Source organism: Ambystoma mexicanum, chromosome 10, assembly GCF_040938575.1.
Source record: "Ambystoma mexicanum isolate Mex_15411 chromosome 10, UKY_AmexF1_1, whole genome shotgun sequence".
In the NCBI taxonomy this organism is placed as follows: Eukaryota; Metazoa; Chordata; class Amphibia; order Caudata; family Ambystomatidae; genus Ambystoma; species Ambystoma mexicanum.
In genome coordinates, this window is record NC_090932.1 from 61,771,276 (window position 1) to 61,793,288 (window position 22,013).

The following is a 22,013-nucleotide window of genomic DNA, read 5'->3' on the forward strand; positions in this document are numbered from 1 at the left end:
ATACATGGGTTGTCCCTTCAAATTGATACATGAAAATTGTTACATGGAAGCCCCTGAGGATTGGTCAGTGCTAGTGGCGTCTGTGATAGGAGCCTCAGGTTCTGATTGGTCCACACGCGAGCTCCCCAGTGTGGGACCATCGTTGTTCCCAGCTCGCGATGCACCTGTCATTTGCAACAATGTTTCATTAGTGATATGCGCAGACAACGAAAGACTTATTCATGTGCTAGACGGCCGGTTACTCCCACTGCTGCAGATGTCTTTTGAGACGTTCGCCTGTATCTGCCTGGCCTTTGAAGCAGGGTACCCAGGTCCCTCTCTCGCCTCCCGGATCTGGCACTCTGTCAGGTTCGGCTTGGTCACGTGAGGTGAGACCGTGTTTGAGGCATAATTCTGCACAATTAATATTGTATTTTCCACTGTGCGTTTTACTTATTTTGGGAGGTGACCTTGATGTTGGCTTGTGGTATGTTAATTTAGCAACATCGTGTCCTTGACTGTCTGCCTTAGCCGGGCTCATCCTGCAGGATCAGCGACTTTACTTTTACTCGTTGCAATGTTCATGGAAACTCTTGCTTGAGGCCTACTTGGGCCCAGTGTATAGGCGGAACCGTTTGGTACACAGGTGCTTTAAGTTATGGTGCCGTATTGCTTTTGTCCATGTTATCGTGTCTTCATTAGGTTCTTCTGTAGTTGCATATAGGTTTAGGAGAAGCGTAAGCAAGCTTTTAAATGGGTTCGTTGTGCATCTTGCGTTTCTGCATTTTAAGGAGCCTAAGTGAAAAATAATAAAGATGCGCGTCTATGAGTGTGTCTGTCACCTTCGTCATGGCACTGAGTATGTTCTTCGTGCGGATTGGTGTGGGAATGTCCAGTGTATATGTTACGCGGCATTCTGTCTGCTGACTAGGTCGTCATGGCATCTCTAACGATGAGTCAGCATGGTGCACGATGATTCAGTCGAGTCCCTCCGAGCCGCAGGCGCCGGCAAGGTTGTGGCATGCTGGTGGGCACATCCGTATGTTCCTGTACCAAGGCACTTGATCAGCTGGGATGTGGGCGAACTCCTCTCTTGGTGGGTGTCTGGGCCGCGATCCTTTAGGCCAAGGGTGGGACAAGAATGTTGGGAGCCGTTTCCTCCATTCTCCCACTTCAGTCCCCCCTCTGGTCGATTTATCGACCACAAACTTATCATTTTCATTATCACCTCTCACTCTCCATATTTTCGTAATTCCTCCCAGATGTCCATAGTGATTGACATGGTCTTCAAATGACCAATACATGTATAGGCAAGCTCCTCCAGGGGCGCAGTATACCCACTTCCCTATGTAGCTCCTTGGATTTCTTGGATTTTCGACCTTCACGGACGGTGGATCTAGATGGTTAGTGATAATTTGGTTGCGCAGCTTCTCTCTTTCTTGTATTATTATGCTTGTGTGAGGACCGTCATCTGCTGGCATTAAGGGGTGCATACCACCCATTTCTATCATTCCGTCAGTGGTCCGTGCCTTCCGAGCCTTCCAAAATTTTGTTAAGATCAATGCAGCTCCAGCCAAGACAATGCACCAAACTATTATCTTTAGTCCATCTGATAGCCAGGATGGCATCCATGACCATAATATTGAAAACCAGCTTCCATCCTTCTCAACACCTTTTTTTCCGTCCATCATCTTGGAATGCATCTGGGCCAGTTGTGATACTGCTTCAGCCAGTGTGCCATTGTCAGCGTTGTTAGCAGGAATGAATGTGCAGCATGATTGTCCTATCTTTGCGCAAACTCCTCCTTCCATTGCCGTGAGGAGGTCTAGTACATATCTATTCTGCAGTGCTACCATTCTTACTGCTCGCAATTCTTCTTTTATTGCGTTGAATCCATTTACTGTAGAGTTGATTGTCATCATTAGTTCCCACCTTGTTATCTGGAGCCATTTGGCGTTTGCGTATGCCTGAACACCCAGATGTATTATCGAGGAGAAGAACATTGCTGCTCTGCTGAATAGTCTGTGTTCCGGGGGTATTGAAGATAGTGCTGTTTCTGATCGTCCCCATAGATAATTTCCTGTCAGGGGTTCTCCCTGTCTCTTTTTCCTGCTCACGACAGTGTCGTTGTTGTTCAGGACAGTGCTGTTGCTGTTGTCTTTATTTTCTGAGTCCCTTTCAGTGGGTGCGGATCTTTTTTTCCTCTTGTTTCCTTCATTCATTTTGGGAAAGTTTGCTATATTCACATGTTGTTTTGGCACCACTAGGGATGGTACATTGACGTGTACCATTGAGCATACGCCATTCCACATAGGGGGCAATGTGTGGTATGCCTTCTCTCCACAGGCCCAGTAATGGTCCATTATTACTGCTGTTCCTGCTCCCCCCTCAGGTAACTCCGTCACACTTGCACAATTGGTGTTTAATCCCACGTCCACTTTTCCTTTGTGCATGTAGCATATTTTGGGAGCGGTCAGTGGCAGTATTGTTATAGGATCTTCATCTTCCTCTAACCATGTCAGCATTGGTATATACTTAACCCAAGTCATCCAACATCTTTGGTTGTGTTCAGCAATGCTCTTCTTATCTTCTCGGGTTGCCATATTGCTGCCGGCCACACCTACATCCCATTTGTCGCCCAGGTACAATTTTCCTGTTATTGTTATTAGTGGCCTTTCCCAACACCCTTGTTTACCAGGTACTTCGGTGGCATACCAATCACATGGTAGGTACTGCTGTGTTACTTTCTTTGTGTCTCCTTTTTCAGCGCCGCTGGTTATATATCTAAACGCTTCATTGGATAAACTGGCCTTGTGGTAGCTCAAATATGTCTTGAGGAAGTTGTTTTCGTAAGGGTAGGTATCCCGTGTTTTCCACACCAGTTGTACCGTTGTTCCTTGGAACCTTCCTTTCGTTTGGAACAGTGCTAGGTATATTATGCATCGTGTCATCTTCTCATCAATTTCTGTGGCAACAAATGTCCGGGCAGCGTTCATGGAGTATGGGATCAAGGAGCACACGTAGCAGCTATCTTCCGTTGTCTGTTTTCCTATTTTAGTCATGTGTTGATACCACATGTTGTTTGAGACGTGTGCTGAATCTTGTATGTAACTATCAATACCCTTTTGATCTGAGTATGTGCTGCGTTTAACTTTACCTTCTTTTCCTCTAATTTGTCTGGTACCACCTGTCGTAACACCTGTTGCAGCCGGGGGTGGGGTAATGTTAGGTTTGGGTACAGCCAAAATATTTAAAGCGTAGCTATACTGCCATACAGAGGCAGCCACGAAGCCGGTGATTACCAATATCCCTAACATTTTTATTACAAATGCTAATTTCACCGGCATGTTACTCTTACCTTGCTGCAGTCCGGCAGCTTATTCTTGCGAAGTTAAAGTTGCCCGCCTGAAAATTCTCAATATGCTGGTTATTGATGTTAGTTTTTTCTTCAAGCCCTCCCTATCAAGTGATCGTTCAATGCCCAGGCGAAGAGCTGTTCCCACGCCACTCTAAGCGATCTATTTTTTAGGACAGGTAAGTAAGGGCGGAGGTGGGGCATTGATTGTTCAATGGCCAAAATAAATGCCGTGTAGTACACACGTACCTTCCTTCTTTTTAGATACTTTGGCCTTTTAATATGATAGACAAATTGATGTGATAATTCTTCAGGGTAGTTGTAGTCTGAGGGTAGCATTTACGCCTGGGCAGTGAGCTCTTGTTAATGGCTTATTATTCTTGACAATACAATAATACGCGATACCTGCGTGTGCGAGAAAAAAAAGAAAAAGAAAAAGAGCAATCGCGTGTTTACATGTGTATATGTGTACGACAATGTCTTTCAAAAATTATTTAGTTGGGCATAATACAGGCAGGGGTGCTCAGGGTTCAAATGGCGGGGTTTGTTTTACTCTTTGATCGTGTGACCATGGGGTGGGGTGGGTGGATATTGTTTTTATCAATGTCATTAATTGTCACGGGGGAATCAGGGGGGTGGTGAGGGTCGCAAGTTCTATCAAAAGTCACTTCATCTGTGGGAGATGCTGTTGCTGTTCTTTCAACGGCCCTGTCGGTGGCGCTGGGGCGCGTCTGGCGTTTGCAGATCTTTACGTCGTGTAGATGGTTCCAAGCGCGTTTGTCCTGTAGCTTTACTGCTCTTGTTGATACTTCCTCTACCAAGTGGGGGCCAGTAAAACGCGGATCGTTCCACTGTCTTTTAAAGTTGCATAGTAACACGTGGTCACCTTTAGCTATTTTGCACGGTGAATCCTCTTCTCCTTGTTGGTCGCTCTTAGACCCGCCCCGTATGCGCTCGAGCTGTTGAGATACAAACACAACGCTAGTAATCAAAGAAGACACATATTTGTACATTTCATCACCAAAAACAGCTGCAGTGCTCTCGTGGTCAATAAATGCTCTTGATGTTGGTGTCAGAGGAAGGTGCATTTGGCGTCCAGTTACCACCTCATGAGGAGTGAGGTGGTGGTCGGAGCCAGGCCTGTTCCTCAGCTCAAATAGGGCTAATGGAAGGCAATATAGCCAACTCTTTTTTGTGCTTTGTTGTATTTTTGCAATTGCCTCTTTCAACAGGCCATTCAGGCGTTCACATACACCGTTGGCCTGTGGGTGGTATGCACATGCAAATTTATGCTTGATGTTCAAGAGGGATGTGATGTGCTGGAACATTTCGTTAGCGAAATGCGGGCCATTATCCGACCGCAGCACTTCGCACACTCCCCATCTGGGGAAAACTTCCCTCACCAAGAACTTTGCTGCCCTGAATGCATCTGGGTGTGAGCAGGGTCCTGCTTCAATCCACCTGGAGAATGGGCATACTACTACAATCATATACCTATTTCCTTGACATACGTTGATCATATCAACATAGTCAATATGTATATGTAGGAAGGGTCCTTCTGGCCGGGGTATAGTACCTTTTATCACCTTCAGAGTGTGACCGGCCGTGAACTGCTGGCATGTAAGACAATTGCTGATGAAGTTTGTGACATGGGAGTTTAGCTCGGGGCAGAACCAGTCTTCCCTAATTCGTGCTGCAATTACTTCCTTGCCAGTGTGAGCTGGGTGGTATAGTTGACTCAGGGCGGTGTTCAATAGGGCCAGTGGCATTACCATCTTTCCACTGTTGTCCTGGCGCCATAGGGCGTCAGTTGGTGACATTGTACATCCTCTTTTTACCCATATTTCTTTTTCTGCCATTGGTGCTCCTGCTTGTAGTTCCATTATCTAGGTGGCTGGGAGGTGGGTGTACCCTTCTCGTATTAACATCTCTCTAGATATCCCCCTCCCTCTCCCTCTCTCTGACTCTGGGGGGTTCCATACCTCACCAAAATATGCAGCATACTTTGCATGTGCGTCTGCTGCCGCATTTCCTTTCGACACATAGTCGTCACCATTTGTATGTGCCGTACATTTGACCAAAGCTAATTCTTGGGGATCATTTATTACTTCTATTAGTTCAGCCAGCAAGAGAGCATGTTGCACAGGAGTGCCATCAGCTCTCCTAAAACCTCTTCTTCTCCATTTAGACAACCCTGAATGGACAGTGGATGTGACATATGCACTGTCGGAGTATATGGTCACTCGTTTGTCAAAGCTTTCCTTCAACGCCAAGATCAGTGCAACCAATTTGGCCGCTTGAGCAGAGTAATGTTGTGGTAATTGTACACATTTCATCGCCACACACACAGGTACTTCTGTCATTTTCACCACAGCCGCCCCTGTTCGCCTGATCTCGTCAGATTGGTCAATTGTTGATGACCCATCAATAAACAACAGCTCACCCCCCTCTAGTGCGTTTTCTTCAACTTTCCTGGTACATGAGTACATTTCGGTTGTCTGTGTGCAATCGTGTACATAGTCCCCCTCCTCAATTTCTTCTGCTATGAACCTTGCAGGGTTAACCGTGTTGCATCTAACTATTGATAATTCCGGTCTGGACAAAATGATCTCATAGCCTGATGCCCTTTGCGTTGTTAATGTAGATTTGGGTTTGTTTAATATTGAAAATAGTGCATGTTCCACAAACAAAGTGGTTGGGCACCCCATAGTAATTGCTGATGCCTTTTCCACCGCGAAGGCAGCTGCGGCGAGGCCTTGTTCGCAAGGAAAATGTCCTAACATGACAGGGTCTAGATGGCCGCTGTAGAATGCTACTGGCTTGTAACCCATGCTTGTTTTTTGGGCCAGTACTGCTTTCATTACAGCTGAGTCGCAATGTGAAAATATAAAGAATTGGCGTTCATAGTTTGGGGAGGCTAGCACTGGGGCAGTGGATATAGCGTCTTTTAGTTCATCAAAAGCTTCTCTCATTTCCATTGTCCACCTCAGCTTATTCCCCCCTCTGTTAGCTTCTTTTAGTCCCTCAAGCAGAGGCCCTATGTATGAGCTGTAGTCAAATACCCATGCTCTGCAATAGTTGCATAGTCCCAGGAACTGTTGTAGTTCCCTTACTGTTTGTGGTAGGGGTGTTTTCGAAATGGCCTGTGCCCTCTGTGGTGCGATGTTTCTTCCGTGTTGTGATATGAGTTGGCCAATATAAAGTACCTGTTCCTGGCAGTACTGTAATTTTTCCTTTTCTACTTTATACCCTTTTTCTGCCAAAATTGTCAACATTTTTACTGAGTCTTCTCTGCATTTCCTCTCATTTGTGCTGCAAATTATTATATCATCAACATATTGTAGTACTGTACTTTCTACGTCAATATTACTTAAGTCCATTTGTATTACTCTGTTAAATATTGAGGGTGACTCACAGTAACCTTGTGGTAGTCTGGTGTGTTTCCACTTTGTGTTCCTGTAGGTGAAGCTAGTCAGGTCTTGGGAGTCTGGGTGTAGGGGTATTGAGAAAAAGGCATTTTTAAGGTCTATCACCGTAAATCGCGATGCCTCTGCTGGAATGCCACACAAAATTGTGGCTGGGTTTGCTGCTATTGGATACTCTGCTTCAACTATGTTGTTCAAGGGCCTGAGGTCCTGTATGAAGCGCCAAGAACCCCCTTTAGCCTTGCGTACTGGGTAGACGGCAGTGTTACATGGTGATTCCGATGGGATCAATATGCCATTTTTTATGAGGGCTGTAATTGTTTCATATATGCCCTCATCTGCCTCTTTTGACAGTGGGTATTGTTTCACTCTGGGTAGTATTGCACCTTTTTTCAATTTTATCCTTACTCCTCCAATGCTTTTTATGCACCCCACGTCATAGGGACTGATAGTCCATAATGATGTAGGTACTTTTGCCATATCTTCGTCAAAAAATGGGACCGGTGTAGATGTAGGTGCTTCAAGTGCCATTGCCATTTTTTGTGCTACTTGTTTGTGATTTATTTTTAACCAAATATCCACACTCATCATAAACACCATTTCGCCTTCTTCCTTTCCTTCTGAAAACAGTTCCTCATCTGACACCTGGGTTAGTCTGCACCCTTCTGCTAGAGCTATCACCGCCCTCCATGCTCTTCCTTCTCTGTCTTGGGCATGAACCGTTATGTAATCGGCAGTTGCCAATATGCTCTCTATGCTTACTGAAATCACTTTTCCTTCTTGTTCGTTTGTTGGTGTCTCAGGTCTAAACAAGTAGGCTGCCGGTCTCCTCCAAACTTTTCCTTCAATTCCCGGCAACCATGCAATTGCCATATCCGTCCCATATTGGAATAGTTCACCATCCGTTGGCTCCGCCCTAACCACTGTCTGTCCACAGTATGCTTGCAGTATTTGTCGTGCAGTAAGCATATTAATTCCTGGGGTTGAGCATATTATGCCATCCTCCGTGAAGGAGATCGTCATATTTAGTCTGCTCATGATGTCCCTTCCCATTATATTCACTGGTGAGGCCCTATAATACAATAGTGGAACTGACATATCGTAATCTCCTATTGATAAGGGAACGTTATCAGTAAAAGGAACCAATCCTCTAGCCCCAGAGAACCCTTGTGTGTTCATAGCTTCACCTGACATCTTGAATTTACCCTCCCTTATGCATGACCGGGTTGCCCCAGTGTCAACAAGGAATGATAATTTTTTGTCACCTATCATCACCTCTATGCGTGGCTCCTCCGCACTATTGGGTGTTACTGACAGGATGGGACACACCAAGGCCATCTGTGGGCTGTCCTATTGGGGGTATAATGATTGGCCACTTCCCGTGTAAGGGTTATGTCCTAAAATCGTCACCCTACCCAGTTGTGTTTGTTGTGGTTGTATGCTGGTAGAAGGTGCAATGTTGTTTTGTATTTGTGCAGGTTGTTGCACTTGCTGTGTTTGAGGCTGTTGCGGAGCCATCATCTGTTGTTGTTGAGGTGAATATGTTTGTGGTTGAGTTATCAGATGTTGTTGGTCATTTCCCGTTGGTAATATCTGCTGTTGTTGGGTTGTCTGCTGTTCTTGTGTGAGCCCTTGTTTCCCCTGCTCGTTCCAATATTGTGAGCTTGGTCTCACTCTACATGTACGTGACATGTGCCCTACCATTCCGCATATCCAACACACTGGTGGCTCCCTACTCTGCCATGGGAAATTTCCTGTGTTATCCTGATATACTGGCTGTCTGGTAGGGTAATAGTTTCTAAACCCACCCCCTTGTTGTTGTGTGTTATATCCAAATCCTCTTCCTCTCAACATTCCTCCCCGCCCCCTGCTGTAGTTATAATACCCAATTCCACTCATGTTGGTTGTGTACGGTGGGAGTTGTGAGTGTTGTTGTGCTATGGTCAGTGATTGTTGAATTTGAGTGGGGTCCTGTGCAGCCACTACTTGTGTGGGGCTTTGAGACATTATTGGAGGTGTGGTTATTAATGCACCTTCCATTGTATATTTATTCAGTTTTTTCTGAACTAATTTAGCCTCTTCTATTTTTCTATCCTCCTCCTTCTGTCTTACCTTTTCTCGCCATGTTCTGCAATGGTGTACTATAGTCAGCTGTATTTCTGGCCAAGCTTTAGCTTCCATCCCCACTACTTTCTTCAGTTGTTTTTGTACTACGTCTGGGAGTCCTTGTACTAGTATGTGGTAGAATATTGCTGGTGTCTTGTCCCACGGTTCCCTAGTCTCCATGCGCCATTTCTCTTGAATTTCCTGGATATAATTGACAGGATCTTCGTTGTCCCTCATCTTGCGTGAAGTAATAGCCCCTATGTCTGATGTGTCTGGGTACTGTACCCTTAAGGCTTGCCATAATGCATGTCTGCAGTTCGCGAATGGTGCCCCATCATGTGACGTGTTTGTTATTGTTACCCCGGGAAAGCCCGCCCTCTTCCAGATATCGTCTGCTGCATCCCCCAATATTGATATCAACAATCCTTTTACGTCCCCCACTGCCAACTTCTGTCCTGCAGTGTGTTTTTCCATTTCGTATATCCATTTACCAGCACCTCCGCTTAGTGATGGGAGTCTGCACTTTATATTTTCTTTGTCTGCATGTTTCCAGGGGACGTATTGTGGTCTGACCCCTCCCCTTTCCAGAAGTGGCATCACATTATGTTCGTGTTTACCTTTTGGGTCCCACACGATCGCATCTGTACATCCCTCCTCCCCTTCTCTCACGTTTACATCATCAATTTGTCTCATATCGTATTTATCTTGTTTACCTCCCTTCCGTTCATTACTTATGTTTATCACTTTATCTGTTATGGGCGTGTGTGGGTGTTCTCTCATCCTTCGTCCAGGAAGGTCCCTAAGCTTCCCTGCATAAGGGGTCAGGTCACGCGGGAAGGGCGCTAAGTTAGACCGTGCTATTATACGCGATGAGCGTAGGGTGGTGGAACATGTTGGGCCGGGGGGTGATGGCGTAACTGCATGTGTCTCGTTAACTACTAACCCTTTATCGTCTTCCTCATATCCCCCCTCCTCCTCCATTCTCTTACATATCCATGGTGATTCTCTGTTTGTCCTAGTTATATATAGTTTATCTAAACTCTCCCTTCTGCTATCTCCCCCTTCTTCTTCCTCACTACAAAATCCTTCTAGGCCTCCCCACTCAGTCTTTTCCCCTTTTATTGTTACTGTTCGTAGGTTATTAGATCTAATTCCTCATTCCTTGCTTTATCAGTTGTTCCCCTTTGTTGCGATGTCGTTGCTTCTTCCTGGTCTCTGTACAGGTGCGTACTTACTAGTCCTCCTCCCCATTTTCCTCCTCTCTCTCCTGTATTGCTTACAACTTTACTTCCACCAATTTCTTCTTTTTCCTTTATGTATTCCTCTAGTGTTTTTATGTCCGCTCTTCCCATCACTCTTTCTTCCTCTTGCTGTTTTTCCCATCTCGCCCTTTCTTTTTCTAATATTTCCTCTATCAGTTTCCGTTCTTCGTATTTCCTCGTTGTTTCTGATAGCAGCTTCCTTCTATATGTTTCCAGTTTTACTTCTTCCTCTACTTCTTCCCTCTTTTTGTCGCGCAGTACTGCTCTTGACTCTCTGTCTGCTGCTCTCTTCACCCTTTCTCCCTCTCTCCTTTTTTCTTCATTTCGTTCCTTTACTTTGTCCAGCTCCTCCTTGCTTTCTTTCTTCTTCCGTGCGCTCTCTCTTTCCTCTCTTTCTAATTGTTTGATCAGTGTGTTTTGCTCATCTCTTAGTTCCGCTAGCCGCTCCTCCAAAACCTCCTCCTTTTCTCTTAACAGCTCTTCTCTCTTCAATTTGCGCTCTACCCCTATCCCTTTACTCCCCTTTCTTTCATCCTCTTCCACTTTCCTCACTATCTCATCCTCCTTTTCTGTCAATGATCCTCGCAATTTTAATAATACCTGCGCAGCCACCCACTCGTCCTGTCCTATTCCAGGTATCTGTTCTTCGTTGTACCCTCTTTCTCTTGGCTGCTCTTTTGTGCAGGCTGATCCTGCTGCGTCGCTCTGTCCCCCTCCCGTTGAAGTACCCGTAGCCGCATATGGTGGTGGGCTATATATCGGGTTCGAATATCCTTCAGCCGCTCTTAATTCAACCATTCTTCGTAGTTCCGTTAGAGGATATAACCCCCCTTCTTGTTTTACCACCTTCACTATGGGTATATCTTCTGGCTGTTCCTGTTTTATTTCCTTTTGCTTATATTACTATTCCTCTCTTCTCCCCCTCCTCCATTTCCCGTTTCGTTTTCAGTTTCACTCTCCCTTTTCCCCTCTTCCTTTATCTTTCCTTCCTCCATCGTTCCACCCATAACAAACATTCCGTTCGGTCCTGGTCGGGATCCTTGGAACATTCTCCATAAATTGAACATTTCGACATGGTTAATTAACTTCTTCCCCTTGTATGTGTTGTGCAAATGAGTCAATAGCGAGTGTTGGGTATAGGGGTCGAAGCTACCGTTAGGGGGCCATTGTGTCGTCATCTTGTTGTCCGTCCCCTGTGTCCATTCAATGCTGTATTTTATAAGTTTCTCTCTATGGGGTGATAATGTTTTGCATATGTGTTGTAGTGGGGTGGTGAGAGTGTTCCCCCACCCTCCCGACCCCGCCCCGTATGACATGGTAGCTTCTACACTCGTTGTCCCTCCCCTAGCTGATAGCTGTTACTCTTTGTGGTAATCCAACAATAATTTTATGTTATTTAAATTTAGTATATTCTTTTCTCTCTTTCCCACCTCTACGGCCCCCTGCGGCCGAGGTGCACGTAACCCCCTGCGGTTGCGTACCCCTTGTTTACGTTCCTATACCGCCGTCCCGCTTGTTTCTCCTCCCTCTTATGCCTTACTGTGGCCGGCGTTCTCCGTGCGCAGCCACGTCCCTTGTTTCACCTTCCCTTGATCAACTTATTATCGTTTATCTCCGTTTCCACTCCCTTACCACAACTCTTTTCCCCACCGCGCTCAAAACGAAAGATATTTGTGCTTCGATATTTCCTATGAGAGCCCTACTGGTGACGTCACCGACTTCTTCAAATTACTTAGTAAATTTTTAATACACTTGTAATCTACCCCGGTTAACCCCACAGCTGTCTTCCTGTCACACCTGGAACAAGGTAATCAACAATATATATATAATCGGACTGCGCACGCTGCGTCGCCTCGCGTGTGATACGCCCCTCAACAGGAGGGCTTAACCAGCCAATTATCTTCCGTATTTAGGCAACCAGCTAGCTACCGCCTACAGGGAACCGTCATCTATCTATCGAGTGTCTTGCTCAATCAATAGGGATCCTCATCTACTCATTGATCAATAATCACCAAATCGTAGGAAACCGCGCATGCACACACACCCTTTACACGTAATCGCGACCTCTGCCAATCAATATCTCCGGGCCGCTACACGTGATGTTTTCGTTCTCCGCCCCCATCTCTCTCGTAACGTAGCTCACTGCTCACACACCTGTCCAGCTACCATTCATTCATTTTTTAACACTAATTTCTCAAGCCTTCGCCGCGCACCTGTATAACACCTCCCGTCTTCCACATTCAATTTCTCCCCCCTCCCTCACAATTTCACATTGTTTGTTGTGCGTGGCATACTCACCAAGTGCTCCTGATGTGGGGCTGCTCGACCGCGTGCACCCCTCCAAGCGGCTCGCCACCTCCCCTCGTCTGGACCACGTCTGGACACTCGCCAACCGCGGGCGGGACACTTCTCAACCGGCTCCCGAAGGCCAATATCCGGATTGCGCTGTCCGGTCTTCTCGCAGTTCCGCGATGGTCCTGTAGTCCTCAAAAGGGGGCAGCGGCAGAGGGGGCCGCGCCGTCGGGCCTCCAAGCAACAGGGGCACTCGGAAAAATAAAAATAAAAGTTGACCTCAAACAGATCTCAGCAGTGCCTCCAACTTGTCGGGGGGAAATTCTCCCGGGGCCGGCAGAGCCGTCCGCGGACCTCCAGGCAGGGAGGCCCCAACTCCTCCCGTGTATCCCAAAAATGAGTATGAGGCACACACAAGAAGCAAGGTGATTCTGCTGTTTATTGAACAAACGGCAGGGATGGGTCAAGGAACGTACGCGTCCGTCCTGACACTCTCTCAATTCACCATGGGCTCGCAGGCCCTTTTTACCTTAGTATGACGCGCTACTTGCGTCACTTGGGAAAGTTAGCAAAAAACCTATTGCCACTCGGGATTGGCTCCTTGAGTGGTAGGGTTAGTATAGCACACATATAGAGAGCTCCACTGTTGGATGAGGGTTAGTCAGGTGGTATACATGGGTTGTCCCTTCAAATTGATTCATGAAAATTGTTACATGGAAGCCCCTGAGGATTGGTCAGTGCTAGTGGCGTCTGTGATAGGAGCCTCAGGTTCTGATTGGTCCACACGCGAGCTCCCCAGTGTGGGACCATCGTAGTTCCCAGCTCGCGATGCACCTGTCATTTGCAACAATGTTTCATTAGTGATATGCGCAGACAACGAAAGACTTATTCATATGCTAGACGGCCGGTTACTCCCACTGCTGCAGATGTCTTTTGAGACGTTCGCCTGTATCTGCCTGGCCTTTGAAGCAGGGTACCCAGGTCCCTCTCTCGCCTCCCGGATCTGGCACTCTGGCAGGTTCGGCTTGGTCACGTGAGGTGAGACCGTGTTTGAGGCATAATTCTGCACAATTAATATTGTATTTTCCACTGTGCGTTTTACTTATTTTGGGAGGTGACCTTGATGTTGGCTTGTGGTATGTTAATTTAGCAACATCGTGTCCTTGACTGTCTGCCTTAGCCGGGCTCATCCTGCAGGATCAGCGACTTTACTTTTACTCGTTGCAATGTTCATGGAAACTCTTGCTTGAGGCCTACTTGGGCCCAGTGTATAGGCGGAACCGTTTGGTACACAGGTGCTTTAAGTTATGGTGCCGTATTGCTTTTGTCCATGTTATTGTGTCTTCATTAGGTTCTTCTGTAGTTGCATATAGGTTTAGGAGAAGCGTAAGCAAGCTTTTAAATGGGTTCATTATGCATCTTGCGTTTCTGCATTTTAAGGAGCCTAAGTGAAAAATAATAAAGATGCGCGTCTATGAGTGTGTCTGTCACCTTCGTCATGGCACTGAGTATGTTCTTCGTGCGGATTGGTGTGGGAATGTCCAGTGTATATGTTACGCGGCATTCTGTCTGCTGACTAGGTCGTCATGGCATCTCTAACGATGAGTCAGCATGGTGCACGATGATTCAGTCGAGTCCCTCCGAGCCGCAGGCGCCGGCAAGGTTGTGGCATGCTGGTGGGCACATCCGTATGTTCCTGTACCAAGGCACTTGATCAGCTGGGATGTGGGCGAACTCCTCTCTTGGTGGGTGTCTGGGCCGCGATCCTTTAGGCCAAGGGTGGGACAAGAATGTTGGGAGCCGTTTCCTCCATTCTCCCACTTCAATACCCAGAGAAATCCCGGAGAAATGTTTTGAACTAAGTTAGGTTGTAAAGTAAGAAATTAAGGCACCGGGGACTACTGTAACGTCTACACCACCCGATATCCGGTGTTACCGGGATATTATGGGTGGCGTACATGACGGTAATCTCGCATTCCCATGGAGTCACAAGCCAAGTCGCGAGACCCGTGGGGGACGTTCCTTGGCTAGAGTCGTCAGCGGCAATTCAAGTCAGTTGCTCCCATCATGGTCCCAGCGTTCTCGCGTCAATATCCATGCCATGTCGAGTTAAAACTGCAGTTTGGTATTGCAACTGGGGATTACTCAAGTTAAAATGGGATAGGCATGCCACAATGACCGGCACCGGTAATACCGGTGCCAGTGATTGCAGTGATTGTGGCAATTGTCTGCCGATAGAGTCCTGAACTCCCAGCAGGTCAGGCCTGCTGGTAGATCACAGCCCCTATCAGCACACTTGGGGCCTCATCACGAGTTGGGCGCTAACCCTGGCGGTATTACCGCCGGGGCTATTAGCTGTACTGCTAAACCCCTAGGCGCTATTAGCGCCGGATCATGGGTTTGGCGGAACGGTAAATCACCATTCCCCATTGGGCCCATTCAGGAATTTCCCATTCAAGTTCGGCGCTATTACCGCTGGCGGTAATACTGCCAGCGGTCATAGCGCCAAAAATTGGCAAAATCGCGGTGGATTTTCCCCCAGCTCAGAGCTGGGGGAAAATCCGTCAAGCCCGTGATTTGGCGGACCCTTAAATGCGGCGGTAATAGCGTTACTGCCGCATTTAAGGGTTACCGTCAAACTCGTGATGAGGCCCCGGAGTTTGCCGGCATGGAAAGGTGCTGGTACACATTATTACCGGAACCTTATTTCCGAATCGGCAAACTCATGATGTGCCTCATTGATTCAAAAAGATGTTACAGGTGCTAAGTCTGAAGTAAGCTTGGCTTGCTCCTGGAGAGAGACTCATTTAGAAAGCAGTTACTAGAAATACATCTGACTTTCTCCTGGAAAGAGAAGAGTAAGGACCTTACTCACAAAGCATTTTCCAATGAGGCTTTTTCATCATAAAACTCTTCTGTGAATTAATCCCAAAGTCTAGAATAAGCCAGAGTTACAATTGTCAACTTCTTTGCCAATCTGCCCAAATACCCAAAACCTGCTACCTGCCCAAATGCCTGGCAAGTAGGTTGAAGCTCTCATTACTCTTAATAGCCATGGCTGCCTCATACCTGACCATTTCGCCAAAAGGCACCTGGTTTTAAGAATCCAGTACACTAACAAGATGAGGTGATACATTGCTGCAAAATAAGTTCAAGGCTGCTACCTGGTGACAGTCCCTTCACAGAGGAAATGAACCTCATGGCTATAATTATAATTGGTGATTTATAACACGCTTAATACCCAGAGGTTTTTAAGCAGGGATGTGGGGATCGAACCTGTGTTGCTCTGTGTCGTCTCGCTTCCAAGATGAGCACGTTGCCCCTGAGCTATCCTCCCGAGACAAGGGATGGATAAGGGGCTAGAGAAAGAGATGCTTAATAATAGTCCTATATTGTTGTTCACATTGAACTCTTGGGGTGAGCGCTAGGTGCTTTCAGGAAGGGGTCAGCCAGAATTTGGCACTTTTGTGACCAAGAGGTCCAAGTGACGGTTCTTGCATGACATTCTCTGGATAACCATATTAGAGAAGGTACGGAGGACTAAAGGTTTCTTGTGTTCCAAATGCACTTACGAGGTAGGAGTTTCACAGGCCTGACAAATCCACCTTCTGCCCCAGAGGGGCCTTCTACTATAGAGTCTACATCACCCTTTTGGCACAGGGCCAATCGTTCTCCTTCTCTGGGCATGTCACAAGGGCGAGAGGACACGTTTTGCCCCAGCCATGTAAATTGATGTGTGATGTTATTGAAGGACAGTACTTTTTTCTTTTAGTGGGGGCCCAGACAAAATGCATTGTAACCGCTTTTTTTTTCTTTCACAGGTTCAGACCCTCATTGCAAACATGCCAGTGAAGTATTTGTTTTACAAGAATGAGGTCACCACAAACACATCGTGAGTACACAGAATGAGCAGAAGGCAGTTCTTGTGGGACATGGGCGCAACATGTTTTAACACCAGTACCCACCAGGGTGCCCTCGCGTGAAGTGGAGCTCACTCATTTGCCATGCCATCAGTTAGGTCATCTCTGACGTCATGAGCAGTGCCTGGCAGAAGGCGCGGAGGTTGCCCAGTTGTCTTTAACATGGCAGTGTGGCATCATGCAGGGCAACTGGGATGGAAAGAGTGTTTCAGTGCTATGTTTCATAGTGAATATTGAAATGTACAGAGGATAAAGTGAGCCAACAAAAACAGACCTCAACAATTTACCAGCAGGCGTAGGGTATTGCTATGGAAACGTAATGCTCAATTAAGTAAAATATATATAGAGATTCACAATGACGAAAATGACATCATGGGGGCATTTGTATGTCATGGGATATCATGCGTGTGCTCGTGGACTTTGCAACAGGGGGAGGCGCAGAGTTAAGATGGTCATCACTTCCCACACCTGCTGAATTTCAAGGGCTTTGATGCGAGTCATCCGCTCACCTTGATTCTCTCACAGCCACAGTCCCTTCTGCCCCAATGATTGTAACAGAGGGAAGGCCACTGTCTACTGCCCTAAGGCCACTGCCCACTGGCCAAGGCCCATAACCTGCTAGGGACTCGCTAGGGACCTCAGGATCTACTGTCCTTTGGCCATTTTCAGTAGGCCACAAGCCATGGCCAATATCCTCAGGGTTTACTTGCCACAGCCATGACGATTGCATTCCACTGCGAATGGCTGTTACCACTGTGCATGTTACCCTATTGTTGCCAAAGACCCTCTGCCCCTTGCCTAGTAAATGTGATCAGTCCATGTTTGAAACATTGGCACATATATTTTACATATTGTTGTGGTAACTGGAAAACGCTCAAATATTAAAAAGTCTTTCTCATCCTCATTGGCACTTAGCATGTGTCCCCTACTCTTTTCTTGGCTCCCCACACCCATCCACTGTGTTCTTCCTCCATTACACTTTCCCATCACCACCTGTTACTCTTGGCATGGCGCATTTATTTTTCCAAGCGCGTTTCTTGCAACGTTAGCACTGCAATCTCGCAAATTTCCCCCGGGTTACCCCCAATAAAGTGAAAGTGTTCTACAACAATTGGTCTCCCCAGCCCATTTCAAACTCCCCACTTCACATTGTATCCTCTTCCCCCTCCCCACCTCTAGCCTGATAGATCTGAAGCATAGACCACCTTCTGGGATCTGGCTTCTTTGATTGGTGGGGGTGGAATGGCCATCCTAATTGGTCAAGTGAAGGCATGGTGCTAGGCCACTGACCGGCTTACAGACATTGGGGCTCATTACGAGGAAGGCGGTAGGGGGTTATCGGTGCCGGTAGTGCTGCCGGCGCCTTTAACCCCCTACTGCCTTATTACGAGGTCTGCTCACGGGTCCCGCAAAGGACGCCTGGTGTTACCAGACATTCTTAGCGGGTCCCGCGAGCAGACCAGGATGCTAACAACGGGCCCATCATTAACGGGCCCGTTGTTAGCATCCTCCCCATTCCCATTGAGCCCTGTGGGCGCTTAAATGGGAATGGTGATGTACCGGGTCCGGGTTCCAAGAAAGTGAATTACTGGGCCCTCCAAGGTGAGAATGGCCCGGTAATTCCTCATTCCAGGAACCCGGTACCCGGTATGGGGGTAGCTATGCCGCTAAAAGTGGCATGGCTACCTCCATACTCGTAATGAGGCCCATTATTTCTAATGTTGTGCATTGAGGCATGAATCATAGTCTATCATTCAGTCTTGAAGCTTTGAAAGGTACATTGTTATTGTTTGTGCTGCATCCGGAAGGCTGTGGGATATGGTTTGATGATATCGGTCAATGGATACATGGTATCAGGTAAAAATGTGCCCATACATAATGACCCTATACATAATGTCGCCGGAAAAAGCCATTGGCAACATTATATATGGTGACATTATGTATGGAGACGGGTTGCGGGGATGTCCCCTGTTCCCATTTAAAAAAAATAATAATGCAGGGTTGCGGGGGTGTCCCCCGCATGTTCAATGTAATAAAACTGCTACTTTTTTGTCAGGAGACATTTTTGTGGGGACATTATTACATGGAACTGGATACATGTAGGCATTAAAAAGCCAAGAGGAGAATCCGAGCCTTGCAAGATGCCCCATATGTTGATAACAGCCTTTGACCATTCCTTTTCATCTACTTTGGGATGGGTGGCTTGGAAGAAGGGAAACAAGCCATTTCAGGGCTACCCTGTGAAAACCCATAGAGTGGTGAAGTCGCAACGTAGTCTAGAGTGGTTGACCATGTCATAGCATGTGCACATGTTGAGAAGGAAGAGGACTGCAGGGGTGTTGTGGGCTGCAGGCCTCAGGAGTTTCCCCTTGATATATAGCCTGGTAGATGCTGTGTCTCTCCAAGGTCTAAATCATGACTGGCGCCTCTGAAGCCGGTGGGTTTCTGGAGTTGTTTGGCTGCTATTTTTGTACGATTTCTCCTATGATCTGTTTGTTGGTGATTGGCTGGGTCAGAGTTTCCTTCCTCAAGGAGTGGGGTGATGATGATGAGTTTTCTTCATAATTCATGGGATCCTTTCATTCTAAATGTAACTTTTGGACACTTCTCCAGTGGGTGCAAACATGTTGAGACTGTGGTTAAGGGTGGATCTTTGGCAACTGTGGTCAGTTTGCATTCCATTTCCTAAGGATAACCTTCAGGATGACCTTTACGCCAAGCCTAGCCAGATACTTAGGCTCGCTCATTGCAACCCTTTGCCAAATTGAATCTTCCCAGACCGGCCCCAATGAAAGAAAGGGGGCATTGGTACTTTTACCAGCCCAGAACCAGAGCACATAAAGCATTCATCTTCAAGGCCTATCACTTACTTTGCATTTTTGGAAATCAAGGCAAAAAAAGACTGCAAAATCGTTCATATTTTAAGACCTGTAGTCATTACACAAATAAAGTCTCTCCCTTCAGCAATGCACAGGTTGCTTACTGACGACCAGGGAAGTCCATACATAAACAGACATATAGGCATTCTATATAGAAAAGGCAAGGCTTTATCATTTTGCATTTCCTCAAAGCAGATATAGCATGTGTGTAGTGTCGGCTGATTGTTAGCTGATGCCATGTGTATGGAAGGTGCTGATGGTATTGGATGAGTGCATCCTCTCATTTGAGGAACACTAATACATGCAGAATCCCCCCCCCTTTCCCTCCCCCCAGGCAGCTGGAGAGCAGGGTCAGACACCGCAGCAGAGGATCACAGGCTCCCTACTCTCTCATCCACGGGCCTGCATTGCCACCCTCTTGCATTAGCTAGATGGGGCAGCCATTGGGGCACAGGAAGTGAAATGACACTGTTCTGTAGTGTCACCACAATCCGTTGCCTACTTCTAGGTTCCACTCAGTCAGCGGGACTGTAGAGCCTAGCTGGGCAAGTAAAGCACTGTGCCGACTGGATATAATGTAATCTATTCACAAAAGAATGAAAACACACCAGTCAGTCCTCGGAGCTGAACAGCTATGTTCTGTCACAGTTGAAATAGCATCAGGGGATGTTGTGGGTAGATTTATGAAAAGTAGAAGAACGCTTCGCCCACTCTATCCCTAGTCTAACCTCTCCTTTGAATACATCTGGGTATGGTGATGGGCCGCATATCAAAGCGCTGGATAGAAAAGACACATTAAACCCAATTTCATCTCTGCAAACACTCCACAGTATTTACCTGCATCGCTTTCATGTGATAGGGTCGGCTCAGTGGGGGCTTTACATTTGCTTACTGATGTGCTAACGGTACATTGAAACATGATGGGCCAACTGGCTATGCTGCTATTGAGCCAGGATGTGCTAAACGGGCATACCTGGACCATGACGGGCTGTTTGGGCATAATAGAATGATAACACGACGGGAGAAAAGGACTTACGCATATTTGGCCATGATGTGTTAACCTTCCAATTCTGGGTATTCTGTTATGTCTGGATATGATGTAATGTGACCATTCTCTGTTCACTGAATGTAATGCAATCATCCATGATCTGCTTACTTGATTCACTGTAATCTAGCCATTCTGTGCTAACTGACTATAATGCAATATGGACATTATGTGCCAACAGGACATAATGTTATATGTCTGTGCTGTTCTTACTTGATACTATAGAAAACAGTAGCCATTTCCAAACTGGACATATTAAAACATATAGAGATAACTGTGACAAGGATTGCAGTGATTTTCTGAGGGAATGTCATGGACAGACATTCTTTTTAACACTTAAATGTCCAAAAGCGTGTTTAACAATGTGTGTGATTTGAGGGCCCAGTGAAAGGTCCTCATTCATAATGATGTCGAAAGGTTGTCCTTGGGAGTAAGGGAACGCGGTGAGGGCGACACTGTTGCTATTGTCTAAAAGGTTGAGGGAAAGAGCTGGTTTACCCTGCACGAGTGTTTCTGTTTTCGGCAGATTCAGGAAGCAATGATTGGCCGCCATCCAGTCGTCACATTTTACAATGCAGACAGAGATGTTAATTAACAGAAGGACCTGATTGGAGGTTTTTCGGATTGGGTGTGCATTGTGGGCACAGCTGTGTGTAGGACTATTGAGGGATCTGATGAAGGTGGGAAGGGGAGATGAATACTGAATGAAAAGTGCCAATGAGAGTCATACAGAGATCCAGAACAGACCCTTCTGGAAGCAAGATTGGAAGATTCCATCATTACGCACTATAACCGGTTGTGTTGGAACAACGTTATACATTTTAAAGCTGAGTCTCTGATCACTGGATCAAATAGGTGGCTCTTTAGAATCTTGTGATCTACCAAATCAAAAGCTGTGGAGAGGAGGTTGCGACCCGGTCCGTAACTTGCTGTGGCAGATAGTCTTCAGTAAATTTCATAAATTGAGTTTAGGCTGTGCTGCATTGCCAGCTAATTCAGCAAGGAATTTGCAAGTAGAGATAGCAGATAAATCTTAGACTAATCTAGAATATATTTTTTACAAGGGACTTACAATAAGCCTTCTTGAATTATGGGTGTACGAACCCTGAGTGAGGGGGGCATTATTTGTTAAACGGGATGTCTCTGTTATTAGTGGGTCTTCAATCAAAGTTGCGAAGAATGCTGGTGGCAATGGACCGGTAGAGCAGTCTGCCTGTGACCTTTGTGATAATAGTGAGTGAAGTTCCTTCTGGGATATTGACAAAAAGGCAAGGAAGGTGTCTTTGGATGGGAAACTGGAGGGAGACCAGTTGTGGTTGGTCGAGGAAGCATAGTCAGTTTCCTAGAGAGATTTTCCTAGAAGGATATCGGCCAATAAGGAGGAAGGGTTTCGGAAATCCTTCTGATTGGACTGGAGGCATTACACAATCTATCAGAATAGAAACATGTGTTTGTTTCTCTGATTCCTATGTAGTATCCTCTTCTTTGTTTCATAAACGGTTATTCATTCTCTATCCTGCGATGTCATCTCCATTAATGAATACGATCTGTCCTTATTGACAGAAGTATTTAACTTTGTCAGAAAGTCCCCTGTGTTTGTGGAAGCATTTTTTCGATTGCTGCATTTTAAAAGGGAGACGGAATTATGGGATCTTCTGAGCCATTGATCAAAGGATTCAGTTCCTTAAAGAGGGTCTGAAAGAAGATATAGATATAGATATATATCAATGAAAAAACTTTGTTAAAGGGA

The 22,013-nt window shown here is 46.3% G+C and overlaps 1 protein-coding gene across 1 annotated transcript in view; it reads left to right on the plus strand.

The window, feature by feature from the left end:
- The window catches only part of LOC138492809 (uncharacterized), a 469,421-nt gene that overhangs the window by 414,800 nt on the left and 32,608 nt on the right, over positions 1 to 22,013 (plus strand). Inside the window, exon 93 of the mRNA XM_069620163.1 lies at positions 16,241 to 16,311. Coding sequence (XP_069476264.1) covers positions 16,241 to 16,311 — 71 coding nt within the window. The remainder of the gene's footprint in view (positions 1 to 16,240; positions 16,312 to 22,013) is intronic.